General features: G+C 49.9%; 1 protein-coding gene across 2 annotated transcripts in view; it reads left to right on the top strand.

Annotated features, from left to right (window-relative positions):
• Dnaaf5 (dynein, axonemal, assembly factor 5) overlaps nt 1–21,030 on the top strand; it is a 39,119-nt gene extending 18,089 nt beyond the window's left edge. For both annotated transcript variants that reach the window (XM_039089394.2, NM_001134857.1), the window contains 6 exons: nt 3,179–3,347; nt 6,828–6,975; nt 10,460–10,610; nt 15,106–15,262; nt 18,511–18,702; nt 20,033–21,030. In XM_039089394.2, the coding sequence (XP_038945322.1) occupies nt 3,179–3,347; nt 6,828–6,975; nt 10,460–10,610; nt 15,106–15,262; nt 18,511–18,702; nt 20,033–20,169 (954 nt within the window). In that variant the 3' untranslated portion in view covers nt 20,170–21,030. The remainder of the gene's footprint in view (nt 1–3,178; nt 3,348–6,827; nt 6,976–10,459; nt 10,611–15,105; nt 15,263–18,510; nt 18,703–20,032) is intronic.
• The last annotated feature ends 212 nt before the right edge of the window (nt 21,031–21,242 follow it).

Raw genomic sequence — 21,242 nt, 5'->3', positions numbered from 1 at the left:
CCTTATTATGTAACCTAGGCTACCCCTGCACTTCTGAAGGCAAACTCCTGTCTCACAAAATAAGTTAGAGAGTTACTGAAGTAGACATTCATCATCAACCTCTGTTCTCCACGTGCATGCACGCACGGATCTCTTTAGCATATAATCCCTGTGAGCCTCAATAACCATGTGGGGCCAGGTGCTAACTGCTCTCGGGTGAGCCCAGGGCAGGGCTGTCAGCCACCCACCTGGGCCTACAGGAGAATGTGGAGCCCTGCCTGAGGGGGCCTTTTCCTCTCTGGGGACATTCTCAATTCAGATTCTTCTCAGTGATGAAACCTTTGCAGAGGGTATGTGTCAAATGTCATCAAAGACAGCTTGTCACTGATAGGACTGAGTTCTAACAAGGCTGTACCTGCAGGCCACACACAGGAAGGATGCCAAACAGAGATAATGGCCCACTGTCCTGGGGAATGTCACAGACCGCTTAGTGTATGAGATCTTCCTTCAGCCCCCACTAACCTTCGTGGTTGGTTTCAGAGCGGCCAGCAAGTAGTTTTTACCTTGAGGTCTGGTCTGGGTAAGAGAGCTAAGCAGAGGAGGGTACAGGCAGCCTTCAGTGACCGTCGGTTTACAATTTGAGAGATTTGGGTGGTGGCTTTGTTGTGTGTGAGAGAGTGGAATGTTGTTCGTAGCTCGGGGTGGGGCCAGGGCCTTTCATATGATGTCATGCATTATGTTCTGACACGTATTCCCAGCCCCATTCCCTTCAGTTGTTTCAGGGCTTTTACTTTGTTTAGGTTTTTTTTTTTTTTTTTTTTTTTTTTTTTAGTGTGTGTTGTATGTAGGCATGACCACATGTGTCCTGAGAGGCCAGAGACATTGGATCCCCAAGAACTATAGTAACAGATGGCTCTGAGCCCCCTGACATGGGACTCTTTGTTTTTTTTTTTTGTTTTGTTTTGTTTTGTTTTTTCTTTCCGGAGCTGGGGACTGAACCCAGGGCCTCACGTTTGCTAGGCAAGCGCTCTACCGCTGAGCTAAATCCCCAACGACATGGGACTCTTAACTCAGGACCTCTACAAGAGAGCTATACATGCCGTTGGGCCATCTCTCCAGCCATGGGTTTTTGAGTTAGTTTGTTTGTTTGTTTGTTTGTTTGTTTGTTAGTTTGTTTGACACAGGGTTTCTCCCTGGCTGTCCTGGAACTTTCTTTGTAGACCAGGCTGGACTCAAACTCATAGAGATCTGCCTGCCTCCTGAGTGCTGGGATTAAAGGCATGCACCACCATGCCCAGCTGGAGTTTTGTTTTTAAACAAGGTCTTTCTGTGTAGCACAGGCTGACTTGGACTCTTGATCTTTCTGCAGGAGCTATCTACAAATAGTAACGTTTTCTTTTTTTATGTGTCCTTTTTTTATGTGTGTGTGTGTCTGTCTGTGTCTGTGTGTGTGTCTGTGTGTGTCTATGTGCGTGTGAAAGAGAGAGAGAGAGAGAGAGAGGTGTCAATGCCAATGCCATTCCTCTGACATCATCCAGAGTTTTTCTTTCTTTGCTTTTCATTTTACTTTTGAAAGATCTTTTATTTTTGATTTGCATCATGAGTGCAGTAGCTACAGAAGATGGAGGAGAGCTTCAGATTTTGTGGAGGTGAGAGTTGTGAGACAGGGGCTGGAGAGATGGCTCAGCAGTTAAGAGCACTGACTGCTCTTCCAGAGGTCCTGTGTTCAATTCCCAGTAACCACATGGTGGCTCACAACAACTGTAATGGAGTCCAGTGCCCTCTTCTGGCGGGTCTGAGGACAGCGACAGTGTACTTTTGCTGAGCCATCTCTCCAGCCCTGTTTGCTTATGATAGTCTTTTACTGGCTCACCAAGTAGACCAGGCCTTCCAGCAAGCCCTGAGGAGCACCACACCCACTCTCTCTCTCTCTGCCTCTCCATTGCTGAGATTACAGGCATACACCACCATGCCTGGCTTCTGGTATGGGTTCTTGAGACTAAATTCAGGGCCTCACGCTTACAAAGGACTAGCAATCCTCCCCCTCTGCCCCCAGCCCTGTCTTTAAAACTACTCTGCCCCTTGTTCACATGTGCTCAAGCCCCTGTTAGCATAGCCTCTGAGCACCTTTCAGGAAACGCACGCACAGACATGCGTGGGTTCATAGACACACAAATGAGCTGGGCTTCTTGGACCGCTGAGTGCATGAGTTTGTGTCCGTTATTCCTGCTGTATAAACAGCACTGACAGAGGCGGAAAGTGTTGTGGGGAGGGCATGAGCCCTGATGTATCCCTGCTGTAGCCCCCTGCCTGCTCTTTGATGGGCTTGTTCTACAATACTGGTCAACATCTGCCTGGTCAGATGTTTCTGTTTAGCTGATGTTTCCTGTAGGTCTTAGACCTCAGATGGCAAGAGAATTGCCAGGAATGGTAAGCTTTAAAAGTGGACTCCAAGCTGGGTGCTGGGGATGCACGCCTTTAGTCCTGGGACTCCAAAGACAGAGGCAGTTGGATCTCTGATTGGTCTACAGAGTGAGTTCCAGGACAGCCAGGGATACTGTGAGAAACTCTATCTCCAAAAAAAAAAAAGAAAAGGAAAAAAAAACTGGTAGCCTCTATGGGGCCAGTGAGGTAGCTCATCTTGTAAAGTTGCTTGCCACCAAGCCTGACAACTTGAGTTTGATCCCTGGAATCCAAATGGTGGAAGGAGAGAGCTGTTTCCTTTAAGCCATCTTCTGATTTGACACATGCACTGAGGCCTGCGTACCCTCTTCCCCGAGAAGAACATCAGTAAAGGTAAATGGGAAAAATAACTGGACTCCACGGTTGGGGCTGTAACTCAGTTGGTACAGCATTTACCTATGTGTGAGCACACACCTATAATTCCCACACTCAAGTTAGAAGCAGCAAGATTCAGAATTTGCCGTCATCTTGGCCAGCCAGACTATTCAAGATCCTGTCTCAAAAAACTCCTCGAGAAAAACAACATTTTTTTTGGACGAGGGCTTTTTGAGACAGGGTTTCTCTGTGTAGCCCTGACTGTCCTGGAACTTGAACTCAAAGATCCAATTGCCTCAGCCTCCCAAGTGCTGTGATTAAAGGCATGAGTGAGCTGCCGCCGCCGCCGCCACCCCCTGGCTAAAAGATTATTTTTAATTTCAAATGAGTCTGGTCCCAGCCTTCGTACATCTTCTTGTAGGCTCAGAAGACCATGGACACCCTGGCTGAGGTGGAGGATATCCCCAGCAGTCAGGACCTCTACCGCAAGCATCTGGGTGCACTACTGGAACGGCTGACAGCCTCTCATGGCGAGTGGACGGTGCACTCTGTGCAGCTGCTGAAGTTCACTGTGCTCCTCACCCAGGCAGGTAAGCCTCGGGGCACCGACCTGCCCCAGCCAGGCCCCAGCTGCAGCATCCTCAGCAGCCGCCTGACCTGGCCTTGACCCCGACATAGTTCTTGTTCCTGTGAGTGACGTCCTGCATAGCTCAGGATAGCATCACATCAGGTCTTTTCACATATTGGGGTCACACGAATAAGCCTCTGAACCTAGGAGAAATGTCTTCCATGGTAAGACTCGAAAATAGGATGTGCCATGGCTTCTTCTGCAGCTTGTGTTCTTGACATAAGTCTGCTTTGCAGTGAAACTCAGCCCCTCCAGCCTCGGAGGCCTTTTGTGGAAGTAAGAAGTGTTGCTTTATAACCCTGAGCAGGGGTTTTACTTTTCTTTTGTTTTTTAACATTTTTAATGCCAAGGGGTACAGCACCCTTCACAAATCCCCCTTAAGCCCGAAGCTCCGGGAAGGAGAGGCTGTAGATACAAGAGGCCTGCACAGTCCCCTTCCCGTGCCCCAGCCTTCCAGCATGGTACATCTTTGTGCCCATGCAGGAAGGTATAGTTGGCTGCAGTGTTTTAGAATATGGATAGTTCAGAAGGCAGAGGTGGCACCTACAGGACTGAAGAGAGGGCTCATTCAGTCGGGCGCTTCTTGAACAAGCATGACTTGTCTTGCTGGGTGAGGTTGCTCCAGGCCCTGTGAGTCCATATCATGAAAGGTCCTACCTCATCCTTCAAGACCCAGTGCCCTTTCCTCTCCTGGCCTGCGTGGTCAGCAGTGGGGCCCTGGCTGCAAATAGGGACATTGCTGTGATTTTGGTGTGTCTTGGTGAGTGCTCTGTGTGGCCTCCAGTCCTGCTACAGTCAGTGTGCTGTGTGCTCTCCTCCGATTGGCCCAGCTCCCCCGGGGAACCACTTGCCACCACCCTCTGGCCCCTAAGCTCCTGGACCTACTTGGTGTCTAGAAGGTAAGGCGTGAGCATCAAACCCTACATGTCGGGGCCTTCGAGGCTTTCTGTTTGACTTAGAGATGTGAGACCAGAAGTTCAAGCCCTCACTCAGGCCAGCAGTCCTCCTGGCCCTGTCAACTGGCTAACAGCGCTGCAGCAGGCGCTGGCTGTCAGCAGAGCGCTGAAGGGCACACTTGTTTGATCTGACCAATGACAGAGCTCCCCCAGGTCACCAGCCAGGAGCTACAGGTGCAGCTCTGTTCCCTGTTTCCAGTCCCCAGTTCCGGGAAGAGCTGGACCTGCACTGGAGCACAGTTCTCTGGAAGGACTTGTTCTGTTTTGAGGACCAGGTCTCATGCAGCCAAGACTAACCTCAGGCTTGCTGTGTAGCTCAGGATAAACCTTGGAAGTTTGTCCGTCTCCTAAATGCTGGGGTTACAGGTTTCCACCCTCATGCCTACCTTCCGCAGTCCTGGGCTGGAATCCAGGCCTCTAAGTGTGCTGGGCAGGCACGCTAACCACGGACGGATAGGCTAGCCCCAGCCCCTCACTCAGTGGATATTTTCTTGACAGTGGATCCTCACCGAAGTTGAGATGAGAAAGTCAGCTTCCCTCTCCTGCATCCGTCCCCTTTCTTCCTTTGAAACTCCAGCCTGAGCACTTGGTTTTATTCTGAGTGCTGGCTCAGCAGCTGCAGGTTTCCAGATGTCTGACCTTTGATGTTGACAGTCTGAGCGAACCCTGTGCTTACTTACCTGTGCTGCTTGGAGCAGTCCGTGCTGGAGGGATTCTACTTGTCTTGTCAGGCCAGCAGCTACTTTTCCTTCCCACTGTGCCAGTTTTGTTCCCCTTCTCCTCAGACCCACACAGCTGCAGGTGGACAACGCTGTTGCTTCTTTAAGCCTCCATTGCCTTTTTACAGACACTGGATCCATAGAGGTTTGAGAAACCGCATCTTAAAATGGGAGATTTAGATGACTTGTCCAGTTGTAGAATTAACAAACTGTGCCTGGAATTATGCTAAAATCCTTAGTCCCGCCTAGGGCCCAGGGCACAGCTGAAAAGTGTTTGGGAGCACATTCTGAAGAGGCTGGACAGTTCCAGTCACTAGGAAGTGAACCCTCATGTAGCAGGTTGCCCATGAAGTCTTTGTGACCTGGGGGAAGGCTGGGTGAAGGGGCAGATCCTGTCTCTTGAATGGTGGGCGTGCTTGGAGTGAATGCTTTTGGTGCTTTTTTTTTTTTTTTTTTTTTTAAGATATCTCATCCCCAGGTTCTTGTGAAAATGCCAGGCAGTTTGTTTTTTCTTTTCAAGACAGTGCAGACTGTGTAGCTCTGGCTGTACTGGAGTTTTTTTGTGTAGATCAGGCTGGCCTCGGACTCAGAGATCCTCCTGCCTCTGCCTCCCAATTGCTCGGATTAAGATATGCACCACCACAATGATGTAATCTTGGCCCTTGGAAAGGTAGAATCAGGTCAGTCTTAGTGGCCAGCCAGACTAGCCTAATCATCAAATCTTAGGCCTATGAAGATCCTGCCTCAAAACAAGAAGATAGATGGTCACTAAGGAACGACTGGAGGCTGAGATATTGTCTCGAGTCAGGGCCAGTATAAATCCTGGGTCAAAAAAAGGGGGCTAGAGAAATGGTTCAGTCCTTAAGACTTCTTACTGAAGCTTGGTTCCTAACACCCATGCAATGTGGCTTGTGACTCCAACTGTCACTGCTTCTGGCCTCCAGAGGTACTGCAGTTCTGCACACATCCTCAGCACACATGCACAGTATTAAAAATAATGAAGGATTTTTTTTTTAAGAGAAGATTTATTACATATAGTGTTCTGCCTGCATGTATGCCTACAGGCCAGAAGAGGGCCTCAGATCCTATTATACAGATGGTTGTGAGAACGTGGTTGCTGGGAATTGAACTTGGGTCCTCTGGAAGAGCAGACAGTTCTTATTCTTTTCTTTTCTTTTTTTTTTTTTTTTGGAGCTGGGGACCGAACCCAGGGCCTTGCGCTTGCTAGGCAAACGCTCTACCACTGAGCTAAATCTCCAACCCGGACAGTTCTTATTCTTAACCTCTGAGTTATCTTTCTAGCCTCCCAAAGTAAAGAATTTTTTTTTAAAGGATTTATTTATGGGGGGGGGGGATTTATTTATTTATTTCATGAATTGAGTGCACTGTAGCTGTCTTCAGACACACCAGAAGGCGGCATCAGATCCCGTTACAGATGGTTGCGAGCCACCATCCGGTTGCTGGGATTTGAACTCAGGACCTCTGGAAGAGCAGTCGGTGCTCTTAACCACTGAGCCATCTCTCCAGCCCGTAAAGAATTTCTTTAAAGAAAGAGTTTAGAAATTGTAAAGAGAAGCTGGAGTTGTGTCTTGGTCATGTGATAGGGGATGCTGGAAGTAATCTTTTGTTAGCATCCTCAGCTATTGGAAGAGCAGCATGTCGGAAAGGGGAGCCTTCCCCAGCACTCCTGCCCCTGAATCTATCTCCTACCCCAGCAGGAAAGCCAGGGAGGCCTCAGCTTGCGGCAGTCCCTTTTCTCTTTTCTAGGCCCAGCTGTGGGAGAGGCTCTGCAGCATGTGATCCCCACTCTCAGGGCCTGTCTCCAGCCCACCACAGACCCACACATGCGCCTGAAGCTCTTCTCTATCCTGTCTTCATTGCTGCTGAGGCCTAAGGACACCGTCGACTCTCAGGGGTAGGTCAGCCCTCACGTCTGTGTACAGCCCACATTAAGTGTTGGATGGGTCTTCCCTCGCTGCCTGGACAGGGCCCCCAAGGTCTAAGGTACAGCTTCTTGGTGGTCTGTATCCCTAGAATCTACCCCACTAGGTAAACAGTGATCTCGGTGAGTGCACCACAGAGACACAGACAGTAAATCAAAGTCACTTTAGGGGAGTCATTAAAATTCCATTGAGTGAGAAAGTTTTAGGGCACATTAACTATTAATGGCTTCTGTTTCAGCTGTTGTGTTTTAAAAGCCTTTTGGCACCTTTCAGACCTACAGACCTGACTGAATTAGCATTGATGGTGCAGGCTTAGGGGCAGCTTCTGTTATCTCAGCGGAGCCTCGGCAACCTCAGAGCCTCCAGTTTTATGGCTTTGAAGTCAAGAGGAAGGGGAACAAAGAGCTTAGGAAAGAGCAGGCTCTGGGGGAGGGAAGCAAGCCCAGACCCAGAAGCTCATCCTGGGAGAGGATGGTAGAGTGAGGAGCTGAGTGCGGTAGAGGATCTAGAAAATCAGAGCTGCCCTGGAGAGGAACACACGCGCCATGTATCCATGCACACGCGTACACATGTGCACGCGCGCACACACGCACACATACACAGGCACACACACACACGCATAGAAGCATACACACGTACACGTGCACACACACACACAGGCATAACACGTACACGCACACACACACACACACACAGGAATACGCACATGCACACACACGCACACACACACGCACTTGCTCGATCACTGCCTTCCTTGGTTCACTGAACAGAATAAGATTCAAATCATCTCCCAAGCCTGACCACCCTTGGCAGCCTGAGTCTTGCACATGGAGACCTGAGTAGGAGACGCAAGCTCCTCGGACATCCCTCCCCCCAAAAACCAAGAAACAAAAACCTGTGGTCGTGGAGTGGGAGCAGCAGCAAACTGTGAAGTTCCCTATGGGTTGCTTGTTCTAACCTTCCTCCTTTGGGTGCACTCTTAATGTAGGGCTGACTGCCAGCCTCTCACACACTGCAGGAAATTCTGTTTCCTGCTATCTAAAACACCTCAGGGCTGAGAAGGGACCATAAAAACGTATTAATGAGAGTCTTGGCAACAGGCCATTGAGCAGGCACACACACAGGAATGGAGTGAGTGCGTGGCTGGGCGGCCACCAGGCTGTAGCCTTTTCCACACACCCAGTGTGCTGAGGAACAGTGCCACCCCTGACCCACAAACACAGCCGCCAGGTTTGGGCCAGATTCCCAATGACATACTTCAGACCTCTCCAGGGATCAAGTCAGTCTGGAGGATCCAATTATGCAGATGAGTTACTGAGTGAGAGATTGCTACTGTTTGGGTAGGGACAGTTTGAAATAGCATTGTCTTAGAGTGTCTGTTGCCTTGAGGGAATACCATAACCAAAAGAGATTTGAGGAGGAGTTTATTTCACTTGTGCTTGTATGTGACAGTCCATCACTGAGGGAAGTCAGGGCAGAAACCTGGAGCTGATACAGAGGCCATGGAGGACGTCTGCTTACCAGCCACTTCTTGGCTTGCTCTGCCTGCTGTTTTATAGCACCGGGACCACCAGCTCAGTGGTGGCACCACCCACAATGGGCAGGTTCCTCCCATCTCAACCACTAATTAAGAAAATGCCCGGCAGGCTTGCCTACAGCCAGATCTTATGGAGGTAGTTTTTTAGTTGTGACCTCTCAGCTGAATCTAGTTAGTGTTAACATAAAACGAGTTGGCACAAAATATCATTTGGTTTTGACTTATAGATCACAAAATGATAGAATGAAAGGTTGGTTGACCAGTCAAGGCTTAGTCTAAGACTGTCATCTCTGGCAGGGAGTCAGGATTCTCTACGTAGAGAAGGCTCTCACAGTAAACCAGAGTGGTAGCACCACAGTGTCCCACCTACCACACAACCGGAGACTCCCTCCCCGACCCCTGCCTCCCACTCTGGCCTGGGCTATTGAGATGCCTGTGAGAGAGCAGGAGGGAACTACAGAAAGTTCTACCCAAGCTACTGCCTTCTCAGGTGGCCTTTGCTTCAGTCCTTTTGGAAGCCTTGAAGTAAAATTTCATGTATAAATTCTGGATAGGGCCCAGTGGGATGATTTGCTTCCAGACCTGACTTCCTGAGTTCAGTCCTCGGGACCAATATGTTGGAAGAAGGTAGCCAATCCCTGAAAGTTGTCCTCTGACTCCCATGTGTGCACTGTGAACATGTACCACACCCCACTCACACATACAATACATACATGCATACATACATACATAAAATGTAATGTAAAATTGAGCGAAATCGTGGCTAAGGCCTGGGGGTGTGGCCTAGGAATGTTGGTAGAGTGCTTCTCTAGCTCACAGGAAGACTTGGCTTCCATCTCCAACACTGCATAAACCAAGAGTGGTGGTGTGTGCCTATAATCCCAACACCATCGAGTGGAGGCAGGGGGATCGGGTATTCCAGACTAGCCAAGCCTAGACTACATAACAAGACCTTGTCTCAAAAAACAAACAAAGTGAGCTGGAGGTGTGGCTCGGCCGGGAGAGTGCTTGCCCAGCGTATAATGTTCAACCCCCAGCCTTGTACAGATTGGTCCTGGTGGAACTACACACTGCGTGCCTGTAGTTTCCACACTCAGGCAGGAGAATAAGACATATAAGACCATCGTCTTCGGCTACATGAGATCCTGTCTTTTCAGGTGAAAACTGATAGTGGGTTATGGACCATCGGGGAGAGAAGTCCTGAGCAATGGCAGACTGTCTGCTCTCTGTGAAGGGCGAAGCCCTGAGCAGTCTGTTAGTGAGGACTTGACAGACCGCTCTCCTTGATGTAGCCGCACATTAGCAAGACCTGCTGGCATCTTGTGTATGGACAGTCCTTGATAATAAAAGGAGTTATTCTGCGTGTGTGCAGGTACCTGAAGAGGCTCTTAGAGGACACTGAATCTCTGGAGCTGTAGTCACAGGGGTGTGGGACAGAACAGCAGGCCTCTCTCAGCCCCTTGTTACTTCCTTTTTGTTGTTGTTACTGTTGTTGTTACTGTTGTTGTTACTGTTGATTTTTGAGACAGGGTTTCTCTGTGAAGCCCTGGCTGCCCTAGAACTCACTCTGTAGACCAGGCTGGACTTGAACTCACAGTGATCCACCTGCCTCTGCCTATCTAGTGCTGGGATTAAAGAGGTGCATCACTGCACCCAGCCCTATGTCTTGCTTCCTTTGTTTTAATGGTACAGGTGGCAGGTTCAGTGGATGGTGATGAAGGTGCCATATGACCCACATAGCTGACCATGGTTGGTATAGCACTTGAGCGCAGAGCCTCCCAAGCCCACCACCTTACCAGGTCACTTCACAAGGGTCCCCTTGTGGAGGGGCACAGGGTCAGGTCCATTTCTGTTCCCAAACTATAGTATGTCCTTCAGAGTAGTCTGTGTGTCCTTCTTTACTTGCCCTCTTGTTCCAGACAGTTCCATGGCTACTTGGATATGGTAATAAATGACATCCTAGCCCCCAACCTACAGTGGCATGCAGGCAGGACAGCTGCAGCCATCCGGACGGCCACCATATCCTGTCTGTGGGCACTTATCAGCAGTGACATCTTATCGGCCAAGCAGGTAAGGACCGCTGTGACCACCCCAGTTGTCTGTCTGTGTGTGTCATGAGACCTTGCTTTCAGTCAGCATGGCAAGCTCTGAAGGGCTGGGGTCTGGGGAGGGCCCAGGCTTAGTGCCCTGGTTGTCACGGGCTCCATCTCCTTGAAGAGGCTGGTATCGGTCTCTGCCTCAGGTTTACAGATTGTCAGTTTCTTCAGTTGCTGTGATAGAAGACCCTGACACAAGCAACTCAAAAGAGAGAAGGGTTATTCCAGGTCATAGTAAAGTCACAGTCTGCCGTGGTACAGAAGTCATGGCAGTAGGAGCTGGTCACACCACATGCACAGTCAGATGCAGAAGTGTGCTGGCGAGTGCCTTTAATTGGGAAGTAGGAGCAGGCAGATTTGTGAGTTTGAAGCCAACCTGAACTGTATAGCCAGTTCCATGCCGGCCACGGTGGATAGTGAGACCTGGACACAAGAGAGGCGGACAGCGGTGAATGCAGGCTCTGCCCTGCTCTGCTCCTCCTTTTTATACTCAGAACCTCAGGCCCAGGGATTGGTCCTATCCACAAGGTAGAGCCTAATCAAGACAGTCGCCCAGAGGCGGGCGGGCCAGAGGGTATTCAAGGTCCTAGCAGGTTGGCAGCTAGCCTCATCCTTCACACAAGCCTATTAAAGAGTCTTTAAGTTGCTTCCTAATGCATGTGTCTTACTGTAGCATACCCAAGGCATATTCAGCTGGAAGTTCATCATTTACACATCTTGAGACATTTCCTGTCATTTGTTTTAAATGTACTTTAGTACTTGACAGCTGCACTGAACCATGATGCCATGCTGACTGGCAACAGCTCAGTGCTCCCAGCATGCCACTGTGGCTGTTGTATTGGACAGCACTAATGGTGGTTAGCCAGTAATCTCAGAATCACAACTTAAGTATGAATCTTGACCCATCACTTAACACTCTGCTTAACTGTCTAAAATGGTCCTTGGACTGTTTGAAGAACGGGATTTTTCCAAGTAAAGCCCTCAGCACGGCGTCTGCAGTGGGATTGGGTGTTGTCGTCCGGTGCTGGGCACTGTTCCGTAATTTACATACTTAGGCAGCTGTAGTGTTCGGGCAGGGGGATGGCATGCCAGCACCTGAGTTTGGATCCCCAGCATCCATGTACAAAAGCAAACAAACAAAACCACAAAAGTACCAGGCCTAGGCACATGGGTGACTAGCATCGTCAGAGTAGAGACAGAGTTCACTAACCATCCAATACATGCCAGTGAGTAAGCTCTGACTTTGGAAGAGACCCTGTGTCGACATACTAGGTGGTGGCTACAGAGATGGCCCAGTGTTTCAGATCCTGCTCTTGCAGAGGACCCATGTTCAGTCTCTATGCTCACAACTCCAGAGGATTGGTGGCCTCTTCTGGACTTGGAAGACATGCATATGGTGCACATATAGACAAACAGACACACCTAGAAAGTTGTGTGTGTATGTGTGTGTGTGTGTGCGCGCATGTGCGTGTGTGCATGTGGTGGAGAATGATAAACGGAAGATGCCAGGTATCAATTCCTGGCCTCCATAAGCACGTGCACACACATGTGCACACACAGTGCAGCATGTGTTTTTAAAGATTAGTGCCAAAGCAAGTTCTCCATCAGATACTGGGTCTCCTCCTAAGTTAGTTTCTGTTGAATGCTTTTCACAAAATTCCAAGCCGAGGATGAGGGGTATCCCTGGGTTCAGTTCTTACCACACACAGATGGCAGGCCAGGCCTGCATTGCTAGTGAAGTATGGCTAAGTGAAGTGAGCCTGGGGACTGAAACGACAGAAGACTGAAGCTTCTGCTTCTACCCGGTGCCTGTGCCGTCCGCTCACAGTGTGTGAGTGCCCTCTGCTGACAGCAGAAGGTTGTTATCTAACTGGTGTTGCACTCCAGTGTGCATGCATAGAAAGATCTGAGGAACTGCACTGACCAAATTGAAACAGATATGGTTAAGATGATCTGAAATTTCGAGTCAAGATCTTAGCCGAGAGAACATTTGCTCTTAGAGAATGTAGTATTTCTGTTCCTAGAACAGCAGGAAAAACCCTCCTTAGTGTTATGATTCCTTCCCTCCTGACATGGATTCCCTCCCCAGTGTCCCCTCCCACACTTGCTTCTCCTCCATCTCTCCACTGGTGCCCTCTCCAGTCAGCCCCTGCCATCATCCTTTGGCCCTGCTGTTGTCCTATGATTATTACACCATGAGAAGGTCCATTTCCAGAAGCCCTCTGCTTCCCTGGAAAGTGGCACAGAGGCATCCACTAGGTGGCAGTGCAGCTGTAACTCACCAGGCCCTCACCCAGGCCATGCTTATCCCCACCTCCTTCACTAGCACCATCTACCTCCCCACACCTCCCTTTCCCCTCCTCAGCAAAAGTGATTCCCTCCTATTGAGCATGAGAGCCCTGCTCAGGCTGCTTACAGACCTGTGAGCCTTTCATTGCCTCACGCCTCCCTCAGTCTCGTGTCCCATGAAGCCTTGTATGTATGTGCATCTAAATGCGTTTCTCCCCCAGGCCTACCCCATTACGTGCTAGGCAGGTGCTCTGCAGTTGAGCACACGCTGGCCCTCCTTAGGGCTCCCTGTAGGTGGTCTGTCACTGAACCACGCCCAGGCCTCTTACTTTAGGCAAGTGTTCTGAGGCTGATTTTACTTCTCAGCAGGATTCCTCAGCTGGCTTTGAACTTCCTCTGTAGTCCAGCAGACCGGAGGGTGACTCTCCTGCCTCAGCTTCCAGTACTCACTAGGACGTGACTGGGCTTTGCCCAGCTTTTCCTACTTTTTTTTTTTGTTTGTTATTTTTTTAAGATTGATTTATTTATTTTTTGTATGAGTACACTATAGCTGTCTTCAGACACACCAGAAGAGGGCATCAGATCCCATTACAGATGGTTGTGAGCCACCATGTAGTTGCTGGTACTTGAACTCAAGACCTCTGGAAGAGGAGTCGGTGCTCTTCACCGCTGAGCCATCTCTTCGGCTCATTTTTTTTCCTACTTTCAAAACAAAACAAAATTCCCTGTCCCAGCTCTGCAGCTCCCATCATTTCCTGCCTCTTCTCTCCGCCACACCCTGGAGAATGGACTACACTTCAGATTTTCTCTCAGTAAAGCAAAGGGTTCTTTTGTTTTTACAGTCTGTTTGTGCGCGCGCACTCGTGTGTGTGTGTGTGTGTGTGTGTGTGTGTGTGTGTGTGTGTGTCTGTGCGCGCGCGCGCATTTATTCATGAGCACCAGAATTAACTTTTGAATATCTATCATAGCTAGTCTTGTGTCAGCCTGACACAAGAGGAGGAAACCTCAATTGAGAAAATCCAGCTGTAAGCAGGGAAGCCTGTAGGACACTTTCTTAATCTGTGATTGATGAGGGAGGGTCAGTACGTTGTAGTTGGGCTGCCAGCCCTGGGTTCTAAACGGAAGCAGATTGAGCAAGCCAGTAAGCAGTATTCCTCCACGGTCACTTCATGCATCAGCCCCTGCCACCACGTTGCCGCCCGCCCAGTTTGAGTTCCGTCTTAGCCTCCCTTAGCAGACTAGATTTGGGATATGTAAGCCAAATAACCCTTTCCTTCCCAAAATTGTTTGGTTATGATATTTCATCATAGCAACAGCAGCCCTAACTAAGACAGTATCAGAAGCCGTTCCTCACATGCTGTTCACTGTGTTTTTTTGACAGAGGGTCTCTTACTAGCCTGGTACTGGCTAACTGTCAGACCATAGGAATTCTGGTTCTCCTTTTCCCTGGCACTGGGATACAGATGTATACCACCACACCCCACTTGTATGTGGGTGCTGGAGGTTGAGCTTGAGTCTTGCAAGGTTCTCATGAGTTTCTTGTTGGTTGGTTGGTTTTTCCCTTGGGCTGGTTTTCTGTAGGCCAGGCTGTCCTAGGACTCACTGTTTAACTGTGCCTGTCCTTGAAGTGCTGGGATCACAGGTGAGCTAAATTGTCGGTAATTCATATGGTCTGCTTGCCTTGTGTGGCCTGGCCTAACCACCACCACTAAAGGCCTTTACTCCCAGCACTCAGGAGGGAGGCAGGCTGGTGAGCTCTGAGTGTGAGGCCAGCCTGGTCTACAGAGTGAGTTCCAGGACAGCCAGGGCTACACAGAGAAACCCTGTCCAAAAAAAAATTATTAAAGTGGTTCAAGGGCCAGTGGGGTGAGTCAGCGAGGGAGGGCACTGGCCATCAAGCCTGACAGCTTAAGTGTGCTCCCCGGGAGCCGTGTGGTAAAAGGGAGAGAACTGACTCTTACAGATTGTCTGCTACACATGTACACCTGCACATACATACATACATACATACATACATACATACATACATATGGAAAATAAACCAAACGTTTGTTATTAAAAACAAAACCAAAAAGTTCCAAGTCTACTTGTAGGTGTGGTGTAAGGTGGCATTCCCAGGCACTAATGCCTCTGACAGCATGGGCGGTCCCACATTCCTCACACCCCTTTGTGACTTGCAGGTTCAAGAGGCACAGGAGACCCTGATGCCACAAGTGCTGGCCACGCTGGAGGACGACTCCCAGACCACACGCCTGATCTCCTGCCGTATCATCAGCAGGTTCCTCAAGAACTCAGGGGATACCATGGAGCCAGAGAAATTTCTCAAGGTCTATCCTGGTGAGACGCTACGCATACACACACACACACACACACACACACACACACACACACACACACACAGCACGTTACTTGGTGACTTCTTTTGTGGTCAGACATAGAGACTATTTCTTTTGACCTGATTAAGTTGGTGCTGAGTATCCATATACCACAGTGACAGACAAGCCAGCCCTGACCAAGCAGCCCAGCATGAGAAGCATGGAGATGGGGTCAGTAGGGTATAGCCAATAAAGGTGGGAGACACGCCTCGGAGCAGAAATTGTCCAGGTCCCCAGTTAAAAAAAGAAAAGATATGAAGTATGGTTTCTATCTGCCATTGCTGGAGAGAGCATTCTACCTGGAACTGGGATGGCGGGGCATGATGAGGACAGCCGCATGGCCTGTCTAGAGCCAGCCTGAACACCAAGCAGATTAGAGACAGATAGTGAGGCTGTCAAAGCCAACAAGATCCCAGAGGGTGACCTGGGCAGTGCTGTGCAGAACATTGGGCACAGGAGGAGCGTGCATCCATCCCGAGGAGCATGAGTGTGAGGGAACGAGGGAAACCAGCACAGAGATGATGGAGCCGTGAGGCTAGCCTACTGACTCCCAACACATGGGGTAGCTGATGGACGGTCTTCAGGACAGGTGACACTAGAGAGCTGAGGACAGACCCCTTATGGTTCTTACTTCAAGTGTTTGCTATTGTCAAAGAGCTAAAGTAATGATCTTCAGAAGCAAGTAGGGACCCTAGCCACTCTCGCATACTGCTCCAATGCCAGCATTGGACAGGGATTGCTGCAAATCCTAGGCAGGCCACGTACAAAATTCCAAGCCAGCCAGGTCTACACAGTGAGATCCTGTCTCAAAACAAACAAGAGAGCCACGTGTGATGGCACAAAACTGCAAGCCTAGCACTTTGGAGGTGAAGGAAGAGAATGGAGTTCAAGGCCAGCCTTAGCTTCATAGCCCCTGTCTCAAAAAGAACAAGAAGTCCTAGGCTAATGGCATGCTGGTGTGTGCCTTAATCCTAGCACTTCCCAGAGAGAAGCAAGCAGAGCTCTGAGTTCCAGATCAGCCTGTTTACATAGCAAGTTCTGAGCCAGCCAGGGCTAAACAGTGAGACAGACTCCCAAGTGCATTAGATAAACTCTGTAATGGCTGAAGGAGAAATAGTGCACTGAAGGCCTTTGCTCCCTAACACAGCCCCTGGCAGGCAGACAGAACCAAGGCATAATTTCTCCAGGGAGGAGGCTGAGGGTGGCTCCAGAAGAGATAGTGACCAGGGTTGAAGGCAGACTGAGACTCTCAGGCCTACAGAACAACGGCTGAGGTGGGAACAGCCTCTACCAGAAAACCCTACCTGCTCTGCCAGCCTCTCCCTCCAGCCTCTCACATTACGTTTCTGATTGTTTTGTTTTTGTTTCCACCCACAGCCTGTGTGGCTCTACTTTTTAGCAAGTTTGGCTAATGCATGCTGCCGACTGCCAGGGCTAGTGGCTTCCCACTGGAGGGAGTGCCAGGGGAGAGCGCACACATCAGGCACACCCCCAGCTCTGCAGTTACAGCAAACACAGCGCTTCAACACAGTGCTACTTCTTAGTGCACACAGGAGGCTGTTGGAAAGGTGTCCCAGGCTGAGTATAGGTACCCAGGGCCAGCTCTGAATGGGGGACAGAAGGGTTGCTCACAAAGGGCAATATCAGCTGCCCCCAACCTGTCGTTCACCCTTGCAAGTTAGCCCCAGTGAGCATCAACTCCATGTAATTCCAAAATTGGTCTGGGTGCCCTCAAGCCTGGGATGGGATGCACTCAAGTTTTATGCCTCAGCCAGCCTTACTTTCTTTTTTTTTTTTTTTTTTGGTTCTTTTTTTCCGGAGCTGGGGACCGAACCCAGGGCCTTGCGCTTCCTAGGTAAGCGCTCTACCACTGAGCTAAATCCCCAGCCCCCACTTTCTTTTTTTTTTTTAAGATTTATTCATTTATTTTATGTCTGTGAGTACACTGTCGCTGTCTTCAGACACAGCAGAAGAGGGCATCAGATCCCATTACAGATAGTTGTGAGCCACCATGTGGTTGCTGGGATTTGAACTCAGGACCTCTGGAAGAACAGTCAGTGCTCTTCACCGCTGAGCCATCTCTCCAGCCCTGGCCTTGCTTTAAGTTGGACTCAGTTATCTGTCATCCTGAGGTGTAGATGGTTTCCCTCTGTGCCTGTCCAAAGAATGTGAGCTAGAAGCATCCAGAGCCCATCACACTGAGAAGTCCTGGGGCCCCATAAGTCCTTCCAGCAGGCCCCTGTGCTCGCAGGAGGCTCGCCCTCTGCATGTGTAGTGATGCTTTTCATGCCTTCAGTAAGCCAGGGCCAGCCCCCTCATGAGCACGGGTGTCTCGCAACATAAACTCAACTTCAGGTACAGGTGAGACAGCCTGCCCAACTGAACTCAGCTGTTACCCACCAATCTGTGCATTTTCCAGAAGGTTCTTACTGTAAAAGTAGATTCCAGAGATAGCTTCTTGTCCCCTTTGGGTAATTGAGATAGCCCACAATGGTTTAGACCTCTGTCTCAGCCTAACTGGGCCCCAAACTCATACTAGTCCCCCTTCCTCAGCTCGTCAGGTGCTTGTACTTTAGCTGTGTGCTGACACAAAATGCCTGGCTCCAGAGAAGGTTGGGGTTGTTCTGTTCTCTTCTGTTCTGTTTGTTTTTGTGAACAAGGCTAAGTTTAATGAAACTTCTATCCATTACTTTGGATAGAACTATCTGCCTGAGCCAGGAGGCGATGGTACACTTTTAATCCTGACTTAGGAGGCAGAGACAGGTGGATTTCTGAGTTCAAGGCCAGCCTGGTTTTGGAGCAAGTTCCAGGACAGGCAGGGCTACACAGAGAAACCCTGTCTTGAAGGAGGCGGAAATTTCTGCCTATCAGGAAGGGTAGGTCTGATTTTGGCAACAGGCAACCTGCTGAAGGGATTCCTACAAAAACAAACCAAAGAGACACCGTGGTCTGGTGGGTGACTGGCCTCAGGCCGTTGAGCCTGCAGCAGTTTCGAGGAAGGTCAGCCCCCTGCCATTATCTGGTGTGCGTCTAGGTCCTCTTGGGGGTTTCAGGGATATTGGGACTAAACAGCTTCAGGGAAGTGAGGGCCATCATTGAAGATGCCCAGTGCTGAAGAGTCTTCTCTTCTGAGAGGTGGATTCTTGGGCCCCCAGAGCAAAGGCCCTCCACATTTGCACCTTGGCCCTCATGCCTACTCTCCTCCCACAGAGCTCTTGAAGCGCCTAGATGATGTCTCCAATGACGTGAGAATGGCAGCTGCTTCCGCCTTGCTCACCTGGCTGAAGTGCATTGAGAGCGTGGATGGGAAATCCGCCTATCAGAGCAGCGTTCAGTTCCTGTACAGGGAGCTGCTGGTCCACCTGGATGACCCAGAAAGTGCCATCCAAGACACTGTGCTAGGTGAGCTCTCCAGGGTCTGCAGTCTGCAGGTGCCCGTGGGTTCTAGTACCCTGAGTTATCCGAAACACACAGTCGAGACCAGGCATGTGTGCGCATGAGTGTTTGCCCGTGCATGTCTGTGTATCACATGTGTGCAATAGCCATGATGGCCAGAAGAGGGCACCGGATACCCTCCAGGTGGTGTGAGCTGCCATGCAATAGGAGAATCAAATCCAGGGCCTCTGGAGGGGCAGCCGGCGTCTTAACTGTTGAGCCATCTCTCCAGACCATACCAGGGCCTCTGGAGGGGCAGCCAGCGTCTTAACTGTTGAGCCATCTCTCCAAACCATACTTTTTTTTTTTAGTATGGAATAGTTTACTCAGGGCATGGGGAAGGGAGTTGAGAGGGTAGTAGAAACAGAGAAAAGCAGAGAGACAGAGTCGAAGAGTAGAGGTCAGCCATGAGCATATGGAGAGAAGAGAGTGGGGAGAGAGGGAGAAGGGGCGAGAGGGCAGAGCGATAACAAGAAGGCAGGAGAGCAAGAGAGGAGGGGCAAGCAGCCCCAGCCCCCACTTTCTTACATTTATATTTACTTTGCATGTGTGTATGTATGTGGGCACGTGTGCCAAGCATTGTGCACATGGAGATCATAGGACAATTTGCAAGAGGTGGTTCTCTCCCTCCAGCATTTGGATTCCGGGGATGAAACTCAAATTATCAGACTTGGCAACAGACACCCTTACAGTCTCAAAAAATTAAAAAAATAAAATAAAATAAGGTGGAGAACGGTAGAGGAAAACACTCCAGCACTGACCTCTGACCTACACGCACACGCACACACACACACACGCACACGCACACACACACGCACACGCACGCACACAGAGGGAGTAGTGGTGTAATAACACTGTTACAAGCGGCTTAGCGTGATGCAGGAAGGACACCTGGGCGCTGCTGATTCGGAGGGAAGAAGGATGGGAGTGTTCATTGCCAGGGTAAGGGAAGCTCTGGCACACGGAAGCCGCCTTTGGCTTCCGTGGCTTAAGCACCGGCTGGAAGAGATGTGCCATTTGTTCATAAGAAAATGCACTGCAGGGCCAGCGAGATGGCTCAGCAGATAAAGGCACTTACTGTGAAGGGTGCAGGCAGACCTGAGTTCAGTCCCCTTGACCCACTTGGTGGAAGGAGAACCCTCCAAGGCTTCCCCTTGAGTTCTACATGCATGTAGGAAGGCAGGTTCAGCCCTGTGGGATCTACCCAGCAGCCAGAGAAAAACTACCAGCTCTATAAAGCTGTGAGACGGGCTGGGAGCCACTGCTGCTGGCTTCAGGGCTCTCTGCTCTCTTCTAGAAGTCCTCAAGGAGGGCAGCGTCCTGTTTCCAGATGTGCTGGTGCGGGAGACGGAGGCTGTTGTCCACAAACACCGCTCAGCTACCTACTGCGAGCAGCTGCTGCAGCATATGCAAACCATGGCTGCCGCTCGGTGACCATGCACATCAGCCACTGAAGGAAGACAGCGGTACCCAGAGACCCCGCATTTAAGACAGCCGTGTCCACAGCCTCAGGATCCCACCAGCCACCAGATGGTGCTTGAGCATCAGCTTCTGTTTTTCCTAAGCAGATTCTGGGATTTTGTAACATGCCTACTTTTCACAGAGGCCTCAGAAAGCTAAAATTAAATTTAAATGCCCCCACCCACGCCAGCTTCCCAATTAGCTGCTTGAACATAATGTTTTTATCACAGGCCCCGAGGGGTCCTGGGCTGCTTCAGATTCACATGCAGGAAAGCCAACTCGATTGTAAAAACAACCAACCATCCTCTCCTTTGGGCTCTGCTCCATCAGCCTGTGACGAAGACAATGTCAGTCTTGACTCGCTGATAAAATTTCTCCAAATTTTTTGGGGTTTTGACACCGGGTTTCTCTGTGAGCCTTTGGCTATTCTGGAACTCACTCTGTAGACCAGTCTGGCCTTGAACTCTCAGAGATCCGCCTGCCTCTTCCTCCCAAGTACTGGGATTAAAGGCCTGTACCACTACCACCCGGCTCCTTTAAAATACACTGGAATGTCTTGCAATGTGGGTGCAATGTCCTGGTGTTGTTTCTCAGTGTTAGTGATGCCCGTGGGTAAAGGATAGACAGGAAACCAGCCTTCATCCCTACCACTTGCTTATAGCAGTCAGTAGGTGGTCATTCTCCAGTGTCTTTTCCACCAAGTGCCTAAAAGATGTTTAAATGGTTGTTATCAGCAGCCAATATTTTTGTTAAGATAATGTTGGGGGGCGAGTTTCCAACAAATTTTAACATTTCTGCTTTGCCTTTTATGGAATTAAATTATTCTTGCAGTTATTTGTGTGGCCATCTGTGTGATTTGACTGATTGTACTACATCCTTACAGACAGCTCCCGTCTCCATATGTCAGTGTCAGCATGGGCCAGCCTGAGGGATGCTGGCCATGGACTCCATGGGCCCTCTAGTGGCCATCATCACTGCCTACCTGCGTTCTGACATGAGGTAGTTGGAGGGCCAAATAAGGCCTGGCCATCACCAGGGTAAGCAGG

This window comes from Rattus norvegicus, chromosome 12 (genome assembly GCF_036323735.1).
Source record: "Rattus norvegicus strain BN/NHsdMcwi chromosome 12, GRCr8, whole genome shotgun sequence".
In the NCBI taxonomy this organism is placed as follows: Eukaryota; Metazoa; Chordata; class Mammalia; order Rodentia; family Muridae; genus Rattus; species Rattus norvegicus.
This window is presented reverse-complemented; position numbering and strand designations above follow the sequence as displayed.